This window comes from Ceratosolen solmsi, unplaced genomic scaffold, assembly GCF_000503995.2.
Source record: "Ceratosolen solmsi marchali unplaced genomic scaffold, CerSol_1.0 scaffold43, whole genome shotgun sequence".
Lineage (NCBI taxonomy): Eukaryota > Metazoa > Arthropoda > Insecta > Hymenoptera > Agaonidae > Ceratosolen > Ceratosolen solmsi.
In genome coordinates, this window is record NW_011948431.1 from 4,366,006 (window position 1) to 4,381,304 (window position 15,299).

General features: G+C 30.2%; 3 protein-coding genes across 3 annotated transcripts; 1 reads left to right on the forward strand and 2 right to left on the reverse strand.

Moving 5' to 3' along the window:
- Window positions 1-2,180: 2,180 nt before the first annotated feature.
- On the reverse strand, window positions 2,181-4,149 carry CIAPIN1 (cytokine induced apoptosis inhibitor 1). Its single transcript, XM_011502084.1, has 5 exons — window positions 3,915-4,149; window positions 3,509-3,783; window positions 3,260-3,404; window positions 2,767-2,879; window positions 2,181-2,460 (listed from the first exon to the last, which is right to left on the reverse strand). The coding sequence occupies exons 1-5, from the start codon at window positions 4,063-4,065 to the stop codon at window positions 2,347-2,349; spliced, it is 798 nt and encodes a 265-aa protein (XP_011500386.1). The 5' UTR covers window positions 4,066-4,149; the 3' UTR covers window positions 2,181-2,346.
- Window positions 4,150-6,866: 2,717 nt separating this feature from the next.
- Clp (cleavage and polyadenylation specificity factor subunit 4) lies at window positions 6,867-8,934 on the forward strand. The gene is made up of 4 exons (XM_011502086.1): window positions 6,867-7,110; window positions 7,396-7,599; window positions 7,693-7,882; window positions 8,143-8,934. Exons 1-4 carry the CDS (start codon window positions 7,008-7,010, stop codon window positions 8,522-8,524), a joined length of 879 nt encoding a protein of 292 aa, XP_011500388.1. The 5' UTR covers window positions 6,867-7,007; the 3' UTR covers window positions 8,525-8,934.
- A 2,438-nt stretch (window positions 8,935-11,372) lies between these two features.
- On the reverse strand, window positions 11,373-14,909 carry Abp1 (Actin binding protein 1). Its single transcript, XM_011502087.1, has 7 exons — window positions 14,612-14,909; window positions 13,479-13,647; window positions 13,074-13,306; window positions 12,783-12,960; window positions 12,305-12,657; window positions 11,973-12,190; window positions 11,373-11,936 (listed from the first exon to the last, which is right to left on the reverse strand). The coding sequence occupies exons 1-7, from the start codon at window positions 14,692-14,694 to the stop codon at window positions 11,443-11,445; spliced, it is 1,728 nt and encodes a 575-aa protein (XP_011500389.1). The 5' UTR covers window positions 14,695-14,909; the 3' UTR covers window positions 11,373-11,442.
- Between the last annotated feature and the right edge of the window lie 390 nt (window positions 14,910-15,299).

Below are 15,299 nucleotides of genomic sequence, written 5' to 3' on the forward strand. Positions count from 1 at the left end.
TGGAAAAACAAGTATATGTCTGAGTTTCTTCGCGGTATATACGCGTAAAAACGGATTATCCTGCCCTCGTAATAGGACATGTTTTAACTAATGAATACTATATAAACTTTTATAATGTCAAAAGTTGCATCAGAAAACCTATTCAAGTGATACTGTGCAAAATATTTATACTACAAGCTTCAATGCACTCATACGGCAAGTCGTACGGCGATTATTATACATTTAAATTAATTGCATATTGTAGCGGAATATTAATAATCGTCCATTGAAACAGTGATCATCGATTGCATGACATTCTAGTTAAATTAAATAAAAAGAAAATTTACTGAAAAATTAAAATTTATTAAATTTATCACAAACATAACTAGGGAGGTACATATATATCTGCAAGGAAAGATTTAAATTTATTTAAATTATCACCAAAAAAAAAAATAAATATTTTATTGTATATAAATTTCTCATCAATATGTTTAATATCATAGGAAAATTTTCGTTAAATATTCAGTTTTAAAAATCCAAAGTGTAAAAGAATATCTTTATTTACTAATTTTTCAGTATATCATTTATCGTAATATCAACGTTCCTATATTAAAAGCTAAAAAAAAAAAATAAATAAATAAAAAGAGAGAAAAAAGAAATAATTTATAAGAATGACATAACGTAATAATAATACCATTTCATAAATAACATGTAATGAGTTTTGATTATTTTTTAAATGGTTCTCTACATTGTACTACATTGTACATGACAACAAAAATATATATCCATCCTGCGTATGTACAATGCATAAGTAAATGTATAAAATAAATCATTTTTGTGTATAATTCATTAAATCGATATTCGTGTGAGAAGTGAAATAAAATTAATGTTGATCAAAGGCATAAATCGAAAAACAAATAAATCTACAACTATTGAATAGACTATTGAATACAAATATTGAAACTTTTAAATGAGGCCTTGAAAGTTTTGTTAGAGTTCAATGTATACTGCCTAAATAAATACTTTTTCGTATTTAATAAAAGATTTCAATTATATAATCTTATGTAAAATAACTGAGTAATTGATATTTTGGTATACACAATATTTTACATTTTAACGGATTTAGTTAAGAAAATAATAATTATAATAAATTAAAAAGAAATTTTTGTAACCATTGTTAAAAATCTACCGAAACAGATAAGATTTTTATGCATTCGGTAAATGTATTTGATTTTACTTTTTTAATTTTTTTTTTTTTTTTTTTTTTTTTTTTTTAAATACCTAAATTGCCTATAATATATATATATATATATATATATATATATATATATACATATATATGTATGCATTAGTTTAGATTCGTTTTAACAAGATACACTTTGTAAAATTAAAAAAAAAAATTTATTTAGATAATTGAAATCTTCTATACAAAATTACAAATTATATTCTTCCATTAGAAAGGCAAATAAATTTTTTAATACGGTGCTAATGGTACTAGTTAAAAGCGAATTTACGTCCTTCTTTTAATTTTGTAAATGACAAAATAACCAATATCATTTATTTCCTACTAAAATAAATTTTTTAGTTACATCGATATACAAACCTTTACAAGCAACATGAATTTTCAGCGCCTATCGGTGTCACTGCTACTTATGCCAATAGAACTTATTAGCAGGACTCATGACCAAAAACTATTGCAATAAATCAATTTCTGTTTTTTTTTATATTTTGAATCTCACTATTATAATTTTAATAAGCAAAATTTAAATACATTTACAAATGTCTTTATTTCTTTATGCTTATGATTATAAATGTAATCATAGATTTTTAGTCTAATAACTATTGCAATGAAGTATTATTAAAAATTGTTTGATTGCCTTAGTATTGCTTATGGTTCCTGTTTATTAGAGGTAAATAGAATAACTTAAGAATCGTGCTGGAAAATAGCCCTCTCCCACACACTCATCCACAGAGTTGCGATAGTGGTTTTATGGTGAAAGGGATATATTCCTCATATGTTTGTAATGCGAGAGGTAATCAATCCTTCAATTTTTTCGTATACCAACATTTGTTTAAGTTCTCCTGTAGATAGAAGCCATTATCTATGAATAATTGATTATTTCTCGTAGCATAAGATGACAAAAATACTATCACTTGTAAATATAACGAGAATAAAAACACTTAATAAAATGGCCTTTATCTTCTAACTCTATTCTTCTTTATTTAAAATAGCACATTAAATCCTTAGATTCTATTCCTTTTACAATTTTACTATGTTTCATTATATAAATATAGCTTATGGAATTATTATTCATTAAAATAATATAATTATGCGAGACGATGGTTTAATTATAAAAATGCATACAATTACGAGTCCGCTTGTAGCTGACTATCGGGAAGGATAATTTTTTCTCCAGGCTTAAACGCTGGCATTCCAAGGTAGGGACAAGTAGCGCAACGAAAAGCATCTCCAAGATAACACTGCAAAAACAATACAAGTTGCTTTATACCAATTTGAAAATAAAAAATATCAAATAATTATAATTCTACGTTCATACATAATTAGCTTAATATGCTGTAGTCATAATTTTCATCGCTACATTATTAAATTATATTAAAACTTTTATTGTAACATTAGAAAATATTTAATGATTGGCTACGATTAATTTTATAATAGCAAAATTCAAATTCTCGTAGCATTGTTTTATTATTAAAATTATTTAAAGCATTCGCATGCAAAAAAAAATAATTTGTATTTTGATATGATTATATTAAGTTTGTACATACACTACCGCATGACGATTGTGGCTGTTTTTCAGATGCAGTTTCCCCCTGTAATTCTTCCGCTAAGCCACATGAACAGTTCTTACACGCCTTACGTTTACCGGTTGTCCCACAAACTAAAATTTTATATTATTTTTTACTTGAATTACTGTTGCATACTTATTTGTAGGTTATAATTGGCAAATAATATATATTGAGATTGCATATTTAAATGAAACAACTAAGTATATTACAAACTTTACAGCGAAAATAATTTTTAAATAATTACCAAGGAACCAATAAATATTGGAAAAATTTTCATCTTTTCTAAAATAATGCATAATAATATTTTATTTTATATTGTAAAGATAACATTGCACAAAAATTTTCAAAAAATTTTTTCTTCATACTTTAAATGCATATGAAGGCATGAAATATACCATCGTATTGATTATATAAATTGTATTTTTGAAAATTGAAAATTACGATCTCATAATAATTAAAGGATAATCTTTACCTTTTAACGTATCAGCATTTGGCTTTAAAATATCATTCTCATCTAACAAATTTTCTTCGTCGATTAAATCTTCATCGTCGCTATTACTTATTTTCCAAACACCGGATTTTGGTTTTTTAAAAGAAATTTTTTCGGAGGACCCAATCTAAACAATAGGAGAGTTTTGTATATAATGTATTATATATATATATATATATATACGTATAATATTTTTAAATATATATCACATTATACAAATGATTTATTTACTTCATAAGACGGTTTTACCGCTACTAATTCATATACACTTCTTCCATTGTCTAGCGTAATAGATTTAGCTTTTCCATCTACTACCGCAAATCCATTAATAATTAAATTTGTTATTTGATAACTCAAACTTGTGTCGTTATTTTTATTTAATTTTTCATGAATAACAAGATATCCATCTGTTTTTAAAATCCGCAATGCCTCTTTTAGTACATCGTCATTACGAACATAAGAAATTTCATATCTTGATAAAATAACATCAACCGATGAAGAATCATCTAATAACATAAGTAATGCAATAAATAATGCATCTGTTTACCTGAATGAGTAAGGTTGTGGGTGTGTGCGTGTGTGCGTGCATCAAGTTGTTATTTTTTCAATTTTATAATTGATAAATAAGGCTACTTACAATTGCATAAATTACTTGAATTGGAAAAAAATATTTCTCCTGAATTGCCAATAGAAGTTCTTATTTTATTAGTCAAAGTTTCCACTGAATTTTCATTTTCATTATATGCTAAAAGAATAAGAACTCTGTTGTCCAGTGCCAAAATATCCATAATTATCAATTAAAATAGATTAAATACAACAAGTTATAATAATGGAATGAGCACTTATAACCAACTGATACGAGGTAAATACTAAAATTAACATAAATTAGCTTATACTGTAAGATTTAAATTACTATAAATGAGATAATAAAAATAATCCTGACCAAATTGAATATGCAGATGAGTAGATAGAAAATATCTTCGGAATGTTATAACCTACGTGACAGCGCCATCTAAATTTTTCATTTTTGATTTTCGTATTCAACTCGTAATAATCCTAGTGCGGAAATGTTAAATGTTTATCAGTCTTTATGGATAAATATTTTTTACAATGCATTGCCTCTTTGTATTGTGGCGAAGTTTTATAATATAACGAATTATGTATGCGCCGTTGATGATTATTTAGTGGCTGATGAAGATGATACGATTATGCGAAATTATGCATATCTGCATTAATATGATTTACATGTTCTAATTAACGATTATTCAGAGTTTTTCTTTTCATATTTAAGAAAAAATATTTTGCAATGCATTTTGTAGCTTAGAATTTATATACACGTTACGAATAAAGAAAAAAGAAAAAATATATAAATCTAATAGATTTATATTGTTATGAAAGCAAAAGTGATAACGAAACTAATTGGGTTTTAATATATTTAATAAATATGCTTACAAGTATTGGAATTTTACTATTAATTAATATCATATCGATTAATACATTTTCTTAAATAAGAGCTTTATTTTATTTGAAAGTTCGTTAAATCTTACTTTTACCGTAAATTTTTAACTAAAATTATAATTTAAACACTTTACAATAGCCTAGCTTTCTAATTGTTTAATTTTTCAGCAATTTCAATTACTGCGAACTAAAGTCGATTAACAATGTTTTATAAATATGCTCATAAAATCATTATCTTTTTATAGAATATAGAAATAAAAAGTTTATCGCGAATAGGGAGTTTCTAATATCACGTGAACATTATTTTATGTGATATTGGCGGTTTTTGCATACGTCCATAATGGAGGAAAAATGCGGATATTAAACAAGCGATCGATCGCTAATGGCCATTGCGAAATTTTGGCGCTAATCGTTAAAAGTATCGCTATGTCCAACTGACGCTAGTCCGCACATTAAATTAATAGAATCCTTATAATTAACCTTTTGTTTAGAAAATGTTTCAAGAGGCCACTTGTGATGCGTGAAATTGTGAATGGTGCCGACATTGTATGCAATCGACATCATCGACTTAATTCCCAAGTACTTGGCTTTTGTAGCGCGAAACACTTTATACTTTTACGAAATCAAACATATATTTCCTTATAATTTTAAATGACTTTTAAACGATGTGTTTAGGATTATCAAAACTTTATGGCATAATTGCGTTTAATTGCTTAATCGAAATGGAAATAATTCAGCATTATCATTGTAATCAAGTGTCATTTAGCCGTTAAAATAAATTAAATTGAAAATTTAATTTATTCAATAGCGGTAATATCGACATGAATTTTAAGAAATATTAGCCAATTTGTCTCTTATGGAGAGATATTATTTATAATTTTCCGTTACATTAGTTAGATAATCCTTTTACATTTCATTTTTCTGAATTTCACCAATTTTAAAATTGTTTTCTTTTTTGTGTATCATTTTCATGATCGAGGTTATTAAAACAACAAATAGTTATTAAATATAATATGACGGTTTCACGGACAGATTTTTATTTATTTATTTATCCGAGACGCATTCAAGAATTTATTTGATAATACTTTAATTTCTTTATTATTCGGTATTTATTTTATTCTCCATTAGAGTACTAAAGAAAAGAAAAAAATAGAATGTTTTTTTTTGTTTTTGAAAGAGAAAACAATCTACATCTTCTCTTTAATTATTTTAAAGTGACGATTTATTTCACCATGATAAATCGATCGCTTTATATACGTAAATCAAGTACTTATTTTTAAAGTGGAATGAAATTAATTTCTTTTTACAATTACATTAAAATTACGGAATGTGTCCCAATTCTATCAAGTCTCAACTCATTTTCTTTAACTCCACAAACACGATATCCTCGTATTAATTAAATACTCGGAATTCATTAAGGTGGCTCGGGCTTTACCTAGATTAGATTACATCCTAATGCCCCTTAATGTACGCCCCTCTTAATATACAATAAAACAAAATTTCTCTAGTAATAAACGATATGTATGCGTAGTGATATTATAAATAATAAATAATTATGCGTCAGTTGCGAATGGCTATTTTATTTTATTACCTTAAATTCGTTATTTGAAATTTTATGTGGATAGCACTCCTTAATATTCCATAAAGCTCATTTAAATTAATAAAATAGTTGCTCCTGACTTTTACTGGGATACTCGATTGAAATTAGGCAGTTGGATGATTACGGTAATATTTTATTACTGTCGTAAATAATATTTTTCATCGACGTAGCTTTGTTCTCGTTACTACGTAATTCATAAAGGTCGAAAGTGTCGTCGAATGACATGGACATATGTCCACGCAATATTAGGATATCGTTAACGAAACGAATTTCTCCGTAGGCTAATTAATCCCTGTTTAAATCTCATTCCAATTACCTGACTCCTCCATCCATGCGCTCAGTCGGATAAATGTGCATGTGTGCGCGCACGCACACGCACACGGGCGCACCTCACCCCGTCCCCTTGCGATTTTCTCGCATTGCTGTTTGTAACGGCGGCGGTAAGGATCGTTCGGCCGCCTTTTTCCACATTGGGCTCCGCAATTTTCCTCTGCCTACCTTTTCGGCCGCTCTAGTTGCGAAATGCAAAGTATCTTTGAATCGTCGACGTTGGATGCCCTGTTGTCGGCATAATGGCGTCTTTTGCGTGATTTTGATTTCGTTTTCTAGGTTATGTATGTAGTTAACATTTTTTTTTTTCTTCTTCTAGAGTTTAATTATTAATTGTTAATAATGGAGTGTATAGTAGCGAATGTGGATCACATGCGCTTTGACATTGAAATTGCATTAGACGAACAATATGGAGCTTTACCCTTACCATTTACCGGAATGGACAGTAAGTAAACTTTAGTTTTTAACATTTTTATAGGTTATGCCCCATAATATTTACAATGATTCTTAAGTATACGTTAATAAAAAGTTTTGATTCTTGTTAAAATTTACGGCTTTTATATTCTTTTTATTATTATTTCTAATTGTAATTCAGAAAATGTGTCAATGAGACGCTGTTAAGTTATTATTACTCAGTGTTTACTAACTTGTTTCATTTCTTTTATTTATCGTAATACTATAATTTACAATACTAGTTTCACGAAGATAATGTTATTAATTGTATTTGCAGAATCTGTTGCAGCAGTTTGTCAATTTTACCCTAAAGGTACGTGTTCGAAAGGAGCTGCTTGTCCATTCCGACATGTTCGTGGCGATAGGACAATTGTTTGTAAGCACTGGTTGAGAGGTCTCTGCAAAAAAGGCGATCAGTGTGAATTTTTGCACGAATACGACATGACAAAAATGCCAGAATGTTATTTTTATTCTCGTTTCAGTAAGTGGTAGCTTTTAATACGACGCTTATAGTACCAGTTGGAAGAAGGATCTATATCGACTGAAAGATAATTTTCGATAATGTTCTTTTCAGATGCGTGTCACAACAAAGAATGTCCATTTTTACACATTGATCCTGAGACTAAAGTACGCGATTGTCCATGGTACGATAGGGGCTTTTGCAGACACGGGCCATTATGTCGTCATAGACACGTTAGACGTGTTTTATGTATGGCATATCTAGCTGGATTTTGTCCAGATGGATCAAGTTGTAAATTTATGCAGTAAGCAATTGTTTTCACTACAGTTAGTATTATTAGCTCGGGAAATTAAATTATATTTTCGACGCCCCTTTTTTCCCTGATGTTTAATATTTTCGTACTGCGCGTAATAATAATTAACAAGGCATTCAACCTTTTTATCCAAATTAATTTTACCAATTTCTCGCTCTGTACAATAGATTATCATTAATACAAGAAAGGTATAAAGTTTGTTCTCCTATTGACCTAAGGCACTATTAACATATAAATGCTATCGCTTTCAGTCCAAGATTCGAATTGCCAGCCATTCAGGATATGCAGCCAAAAGAGGGAAAAAAAGTCATGATCACATGCCACTTTTGTGGGGAAAGCGGACACAAGGCCATTTACTGCAACAAAATGCCGCCAGATATGCGCGAGCAACAGGTGCGCCAGGAAATGGACCGAGAGTATCACCGTGGTGGGGACACCCATCATCGCGTCAATATGCATAATGGACCGCGTGGCGATGGTCCCCGTGGACCCCAGAAGCCTCTTGAAGAGGTCACGTGCTACAAGTGTAGTCGTAAGGGCCACTACGCGAACAAGTGCCCCAAAGGACATCTCGCGTTTCTGAGTCACGCGGGTAACGGTGGAGCCGGCGACGCCGGCGGGGGAAATCATTAATGACGTTCCACTTGCTATTACATTGGAGAGAAATACGTGAACATTAGAGTAACGAGACTTTCGTTGTCGTAGCCCCGTTTATTCTTCAATGTGCTGAAGAAGAACGAGCCTATATGGCTTTTCGTTACTTTGAGGTGGACGATTTAGTGTTTCTTCTGAAGTTATTCTTTTGTGAAAGTGACTCGATATAGTGTGCTTTAATTTATCGTTCGCTGAAGTGAGTTTATTTTTGCAGTGAATTATAAAAGAAGTATATTTTAAACAGAAAGTATGAAGACGAATGGCTTTATACATTGCAGTGTATAATTAGTAGTAAGCGTTGCGTATGATCATTTAGGAAAGTAGATGGTTTTTTTAAATGTATAATATAAAATTTATGCATAATCATTTAAGTAATATTTTCATTTAAAAAAAAAGAACAAAAACAAGAAAAAGAAAAAAAATAGTAATCATTGCTGTCGATGTTACTCCTTATTTATGTTTTAATATTTTTTTTTTATAATTCATGAAGAAAATAACGTTTATTTCTTTATACAGAACGTTATAGTTCTATCTCGTGACATTTTATGAAATAATTATTGATTACAATACAAATGCATAAATGATGGATTGATTTCAAAGTAACGAAATGCATCCTTGTCTGCTATGCAAACATGTATGTACTACGAAACATAAGAAAACATTTTATGCAAAATGTACGACACAAAGGAGAATTACGTTAGAATTATTGTCAGTAAAAAAAAAAAAAAAAAATTAAAAAAAAAAAAACCATCGATTGATCAAGTAAGCAAATTGTACAAAGTCCATTTTTTTCTATATATAATGAAGAAAACGCGTTGTTGCACTAATGAACATAATAATACATGTAATTAAATTTTTGGTGAAAATGTGATTAAAGAGATACTATTAATATAAGATAGTAAATGAAAATCTAAGAATTATAAAAAATAGTTAAAGATGAATATTTAAATATTATCATTTTTAAGTTCTCGAGTATTTTGTAATTTCTTTAATAAAATTGAAACCAAACATCTCCTATTTAATTAAATTAATCGATGATGAAATTTAGGATATCGGAAATATGTTTTAACTTATTTTACCAAAAATAATTTTTATTTATTTTTGTAAAATAATTTTATGTAGGTATATATATGTAATTCAATGATTTATTTTTCACTTGTGAAGAAATAAGATTGTAAATACATTTCAGATAGTGGCAGTATATTTTATTTACTAAAAATTCTTACACATAAACATGATTAATAATTCGATGTTTCTTTGAAAAGAACATGTCACATGCATAGTTTATTAATTCATATATAATTTATATCGTAAGACGAAAGATAATGTGAAAAAAATAATAATATTTGCTAAGTTATGATTGTTAATTTACTATTTAAATTTCATTTTTAATGAAATTTCTTTCCAATCGTTATATACACATTCTTAATACTTTGAATAAATTACAGAACAATAACTTTTACAATGATTTTCCTTATTGTTTTAAATTTACCACTTTCAATCATTCAATTTCTTTTTTATACATTTAAAAATCAATCAACAGTTATATACCATTTTAAAGTACAAAATTTTAAAAGCAATTACTCATCAATGATATTTCTAAAACAAATTGATATGTCACAAACTTAATATTAAAAAACGTTATAGTATATGTAAATTGATTTGTTCATTTATTTTCTTAAAACCTAAAAGTAAATTTAGGCGAGCGCTTACTCTTACTTATTCGCCTGACTATTTGTATTTGAAGGGAACAAAAAATAAGATATTATTTTGAGTAGTTGTTTAACAATCCGAGTACTGTAACAAAATGTAAAATATATATACAAATGATCATGACTTGAATCGAGTACGAATTAAGTTATTGCACCATCGTCAGTAAAAAAAAAAAGAAGAAAAAAAAAACAAAACAAAACGGATTATAAAATTGTTTAATCTATTATATATATATATATATATATATATATAATGTAAACAACCTAAAATTTATCAACAAAAATCTTAACCTAGGCATGAACATTTTATAAGTTCGATCTTTTAAATTCGACATAATGATCAACGACTTTAATGAGAAATACTGTTGTCCACTGGGTATGGCTTCGGAATATTTTTATATATTATTTCTTTGAATTAAGTACAATTCAGCTACGTAAACTGTGCAATATCTTGACTTATAACATCAGACGTTTATATTGAATATTTATATTCATTTTGAATGTACTATGTTCAATTGTATTTAATAAAACATTAAATTATAGAATAATAATAATAATAATAATAATAATAATAATAATAATAATAATAATATTAATAATAATAGCTATAAAGTGATCGAATAGAAACGAATAAACTACCCAGGGTTAAATTCAGGATTCTACGGAAGAAATAATTTGCAGTAATTTTAGAAACTCGATGAAAAATTCTGAATTATTAATTTAACAAGAGAGATATTTTAATAAATATTGAAAGTAAACATGCCTATGACTTTTATTCCCATATTTTCTTAAAAATGCGTAAAAAATTCTTAAGTTCTTGATGAGAATCATCTCGTACATCTAAACTTTGATAGTCAAATAGAAATGTTTATAAATAATTAATTAACCTTTCAATGCATTAAGCGAAAAACATTTTGTCCCATGTTTTTTTTATCAGTTTTGAATACAAATTTTATTTTTTTTTTTAACTTTTTTCTTATTTTGCTTTATTTGGTTAAAAGTTTATGTTCCATAAAAAGTCGACTTCTATTATTATAGTCCAATACGTTACTTTCTTCCTCACTAATGAAATATTATAAATAAACATTTGATAGTCATGAATATTAAATGAAAAATTGTTTCCAGAATTATTTCACCATAGTATATCAATGATTTTAAAAAGTAATGATTGATAAATTTCTCACATCATATTGAACCATAATCAATAACTTCAACATGATTAGCTGGAAAGAGCCCATACACTCCATCGGGTGCTAAGCCTTGCCACCATCCTTCATCGATATCATCGATGTGCGTAATGATATCTCCAGGATTAAAAGTAATTTCTGTATCATCGGCTGCCTGGTAATCATAAAGAGCTCTTGCTTTCATTCCCTCGTTGTTAGAATCAAGATATAAATATTGTCCAGTTTCTAATTGACCATAAAATTCATTCTCAGCTTCGATATTTTGTATCGGTGTTTGTTGAGTTACAGATTCTTGTATTTGTTGAATATCATTAGTTTTTTCTTCGTGATATTGCTTTATAATATTTTCGGTATGAGAATTTTCTTTTATTTGTGGACCATCCTCTGGTCTTACTTGTAAATCATTTTGCAGCTGTGACACTGATAATTGTGGTTCGACCTGTAGTTGCTGTTGTGGTTGCACTTGTGTTTGGTGTTGTGTTTGCGATTGTGGTTGCACTTGCGTTTGATGTTGTATTTGCGATTGTGGTTGAACTTGCGTTTGGTGATGTATTTGCGATTGTGGTTGCCCTTGTACTTGGTGTTGTATTTGTGATTGTGACTGTAATTGTATTTGCTGTTGTAATTGCGATTGTGGTTGCATTTGCAATTGTTGCTGAGATTTTGGCTGACGCAATTCAGAATTTGGCTGTGATTGTATAATAGGTTGTATCTTTTCACATTTAATCTCAATATTTGATTTGTTCCTGTATAAAAATTAAATTTACTATAATACTGTTAAATTCATACAGTTTGATGAATATTGCATTAAAATTTTTATATTAAATTGAATTGACAAATATTTTTTTTTATATACTCACTCAATTTTAGCGGTCTCCTTTAATTTATTATGCTGAAGATGATTTTGTTCAAATGCTTTCTTCGTAGTTTCTACATGATTACCTTTATGATGCTGAATTAAAGGAGTTCTAGTTTGCCCAGTGCTACTATTTTGCTCAAAAACTGCTCTTGCATTAATTATTCTTTGGGCAATTAATTGTTGCGCTTCCTTGCTTCTTTGTCTTCGCAACTCGTCGCTTCTAGATTTAGGTTCATCGTCCGAATCACTGTTTCTATCATTTGCAGCGATATTTTGGTTTCTTAAGTTCTTAATCTCTTCGGCTCTTTGCTCCGCTTGCCTTTGTTTAGCAACTATACCTTCTTTTGCTGTAACCTATTTATTTATTTACAGGTATATTAAACGAAGCGACGAATGAAATATTTAATAAAATTTTTAATGTAGATTAAAATCTTTTAAAAATCATAATTAATAGAACAAATTGAAATGATTCGATATACCTTTAGATCTCTTAATTGGGTTTCTATTTCTTCGCGTTTTCTAACTTCTTCTTCGAGTTTTCGTCGGTTTTGTTCTTGACGGATGCGTTCTTGTTCCAGACGCTGTTTCTCTTCTATCTCCTCTCGTTGCCAAAATTGATCACGTTCGCTCGCATTAATTTCTTGAGCTGGTATTACTCTATATAATCCATTTATATATAAAATTAATGAACGTCAATTTTTACACCATGACATTAGACTTTTAATGTAATGATTATTTTATAATTAAAAATTCCAATGAACTTTAATAACCTGCGATAAGTAGTTCCTACAGGTCCCGTGTGACTTCCATTTTCACCACGAGGTTCGTTAAATTTATAAGCAGAAGCTGTAGCACGCGATAACTTTTCCATTATCAAGTCAACTTCGACGTCTTCTTCGCAGCGAGCATTTATCGTTATATGCGCACCTTTCAATAACCTCTCTAGATCTCTAATGTGGTTTGCGCAAGTTCCTTTACGTACAATTGGAGCACCTTCGCCTTGCTACAACGACAATTATATATTATATATGTTTATAACTACATATATACATACAACCATGACAAACAAATATAATTTAGTTCTTATTTGTTTGTCCGTTAATGATTAAATTTTATGAGATAAAATGCAACAAATATCACAAATATAGATATTAATTAATGAATGAAAGTATTACCCAATTGATAAGTAAACATTTTGGCAAAGTAGTTTTAATGTCGATGACACGACAAAAAGCATACATTATCATTCCACTATTCAATTCTTCGATCATCTCTTCTAATCCTCCTTTTCCAGTATTAACAACTTTCAAATTGTTTGTTTGGCCCTCGTAACTATACACAGCCCTAAAAAATAAATTACACAACATTTGACTCGAAGCACTCGTAAAAAAAAACGTTTAATGGTCATTTTGGTAGGTTAAAAATATTGAATTATCGTAGAAAATAAGAGACCACGTCGGCTATAAATAACTATTAGTTCAAAAAATTGAAATCACCGTGGAAATAAGGATATTTTAATTACCATTATTTCCACCGATTATTACGGCGGGTCAACGCTCCCATTATCTTCCAAAAGTAAAATAACCCCTTCGATTACGATAGATCGCGTATTTTCATTTAAACACCGCACTTTGACAATTGAATAATTATTAGCTTATAAACATTTGCACGCTGAGGTAATTGATGTTTAAAGCACCGCATTGCGCGAATGAATTGTACAGTGTTGACCAATGTTTATCTTCCCAAAATAGTAATGGCAACCATGTTTGTAATGTTGTACGTAAACTTTCATGACTTTAATGCAAAATGCCTTACGTTAGAGCCCGTACAGAACAACCATTTCACCGCGACGAATTTAATTTAAGAAATAAAAAGCGAGAGAAAAAAGAAGACAAACAACACGACAAAATGTTGCTTTTCGACTTGATGATTATGAATAATTTAGTCATGCGGAATGGATAAAAACGAAGAGGACTCATAAAATCCATCGTGCGCACAAAGAGCGAGAGTAGTACATGAACGAGAAAGGAGGCGGCTTCGACGGGGACAATCGGCTCGCGACTCTCCGTATCCTAACGATGATAAGCCATTCGTCTCCTCCGACTGGCCTGCACACTTACTTAACTGCAATTACACTCGGCACATTCTGTAGAGGGGAGCCGTGCCTCGTCGCCATCCACGATCATAATCGGTAATAATCATAATTCGCGACGTAATGGCCGGCAGTTGTTATTGTCCTCGCAAGCGAGAACCCAAGACGTCCAAGTAGTCAATAATGCAAGAGCAAGACATCGAGCCCTCGACTTACCAATTGGTGGGCGACTTATCGTCAACGCCGCTCTGCCAGGCGGCCACCAGCGCGTCCTTATTCTTAGTCAGGTTAATGGCCATCGTTGCTCCAGCCCCGATCGCCTATATCAAATAATAAAGGAAGAACTGATTCGCCGCGCCGAGCACCACTCTATAACCACGTAAACAAATACACCGAGCGCTACACCCTGGGCGTCAACGACGCTCAAAGCTGCATATTTCTTTTAAGCACCGCGGAGACTGGACGGCCTAGTCTAGTCATACCGGGTTGAAGGCCGAGGCGCAGCCCCCAGCCGATGAGAATGTGAATTATATGTCAACGCCCAATTGCTGCCAACTTATCCGACCCTCGGACTCTTGACGCGCGAATCTAGAAAATGTTGCTCCGTGCCTTGCTCGTTGCCTCGAACTTGACTCGCGACGCGCCGAACTCCATCCTCACATTATTGTTAATAAGAGGCGTGCCCCGAGTTGGATTTATCGGGGATATTGTCAGAGCTGTGCTCGGTCTGCTGAGAATCATTTTGTCGGGTGAAAGTGAAAGTTAAAGCTTTCTCTCAACGTATTGTAATTCTTATTGTTCGCGTTATTTGCAGCTGAATATAGTGGCCGATATTTTACGTTACCGAGCCCATCGACGAGCGACAATGCCTTATATTATGCTTACACTTTGTCCCCTAGAATAT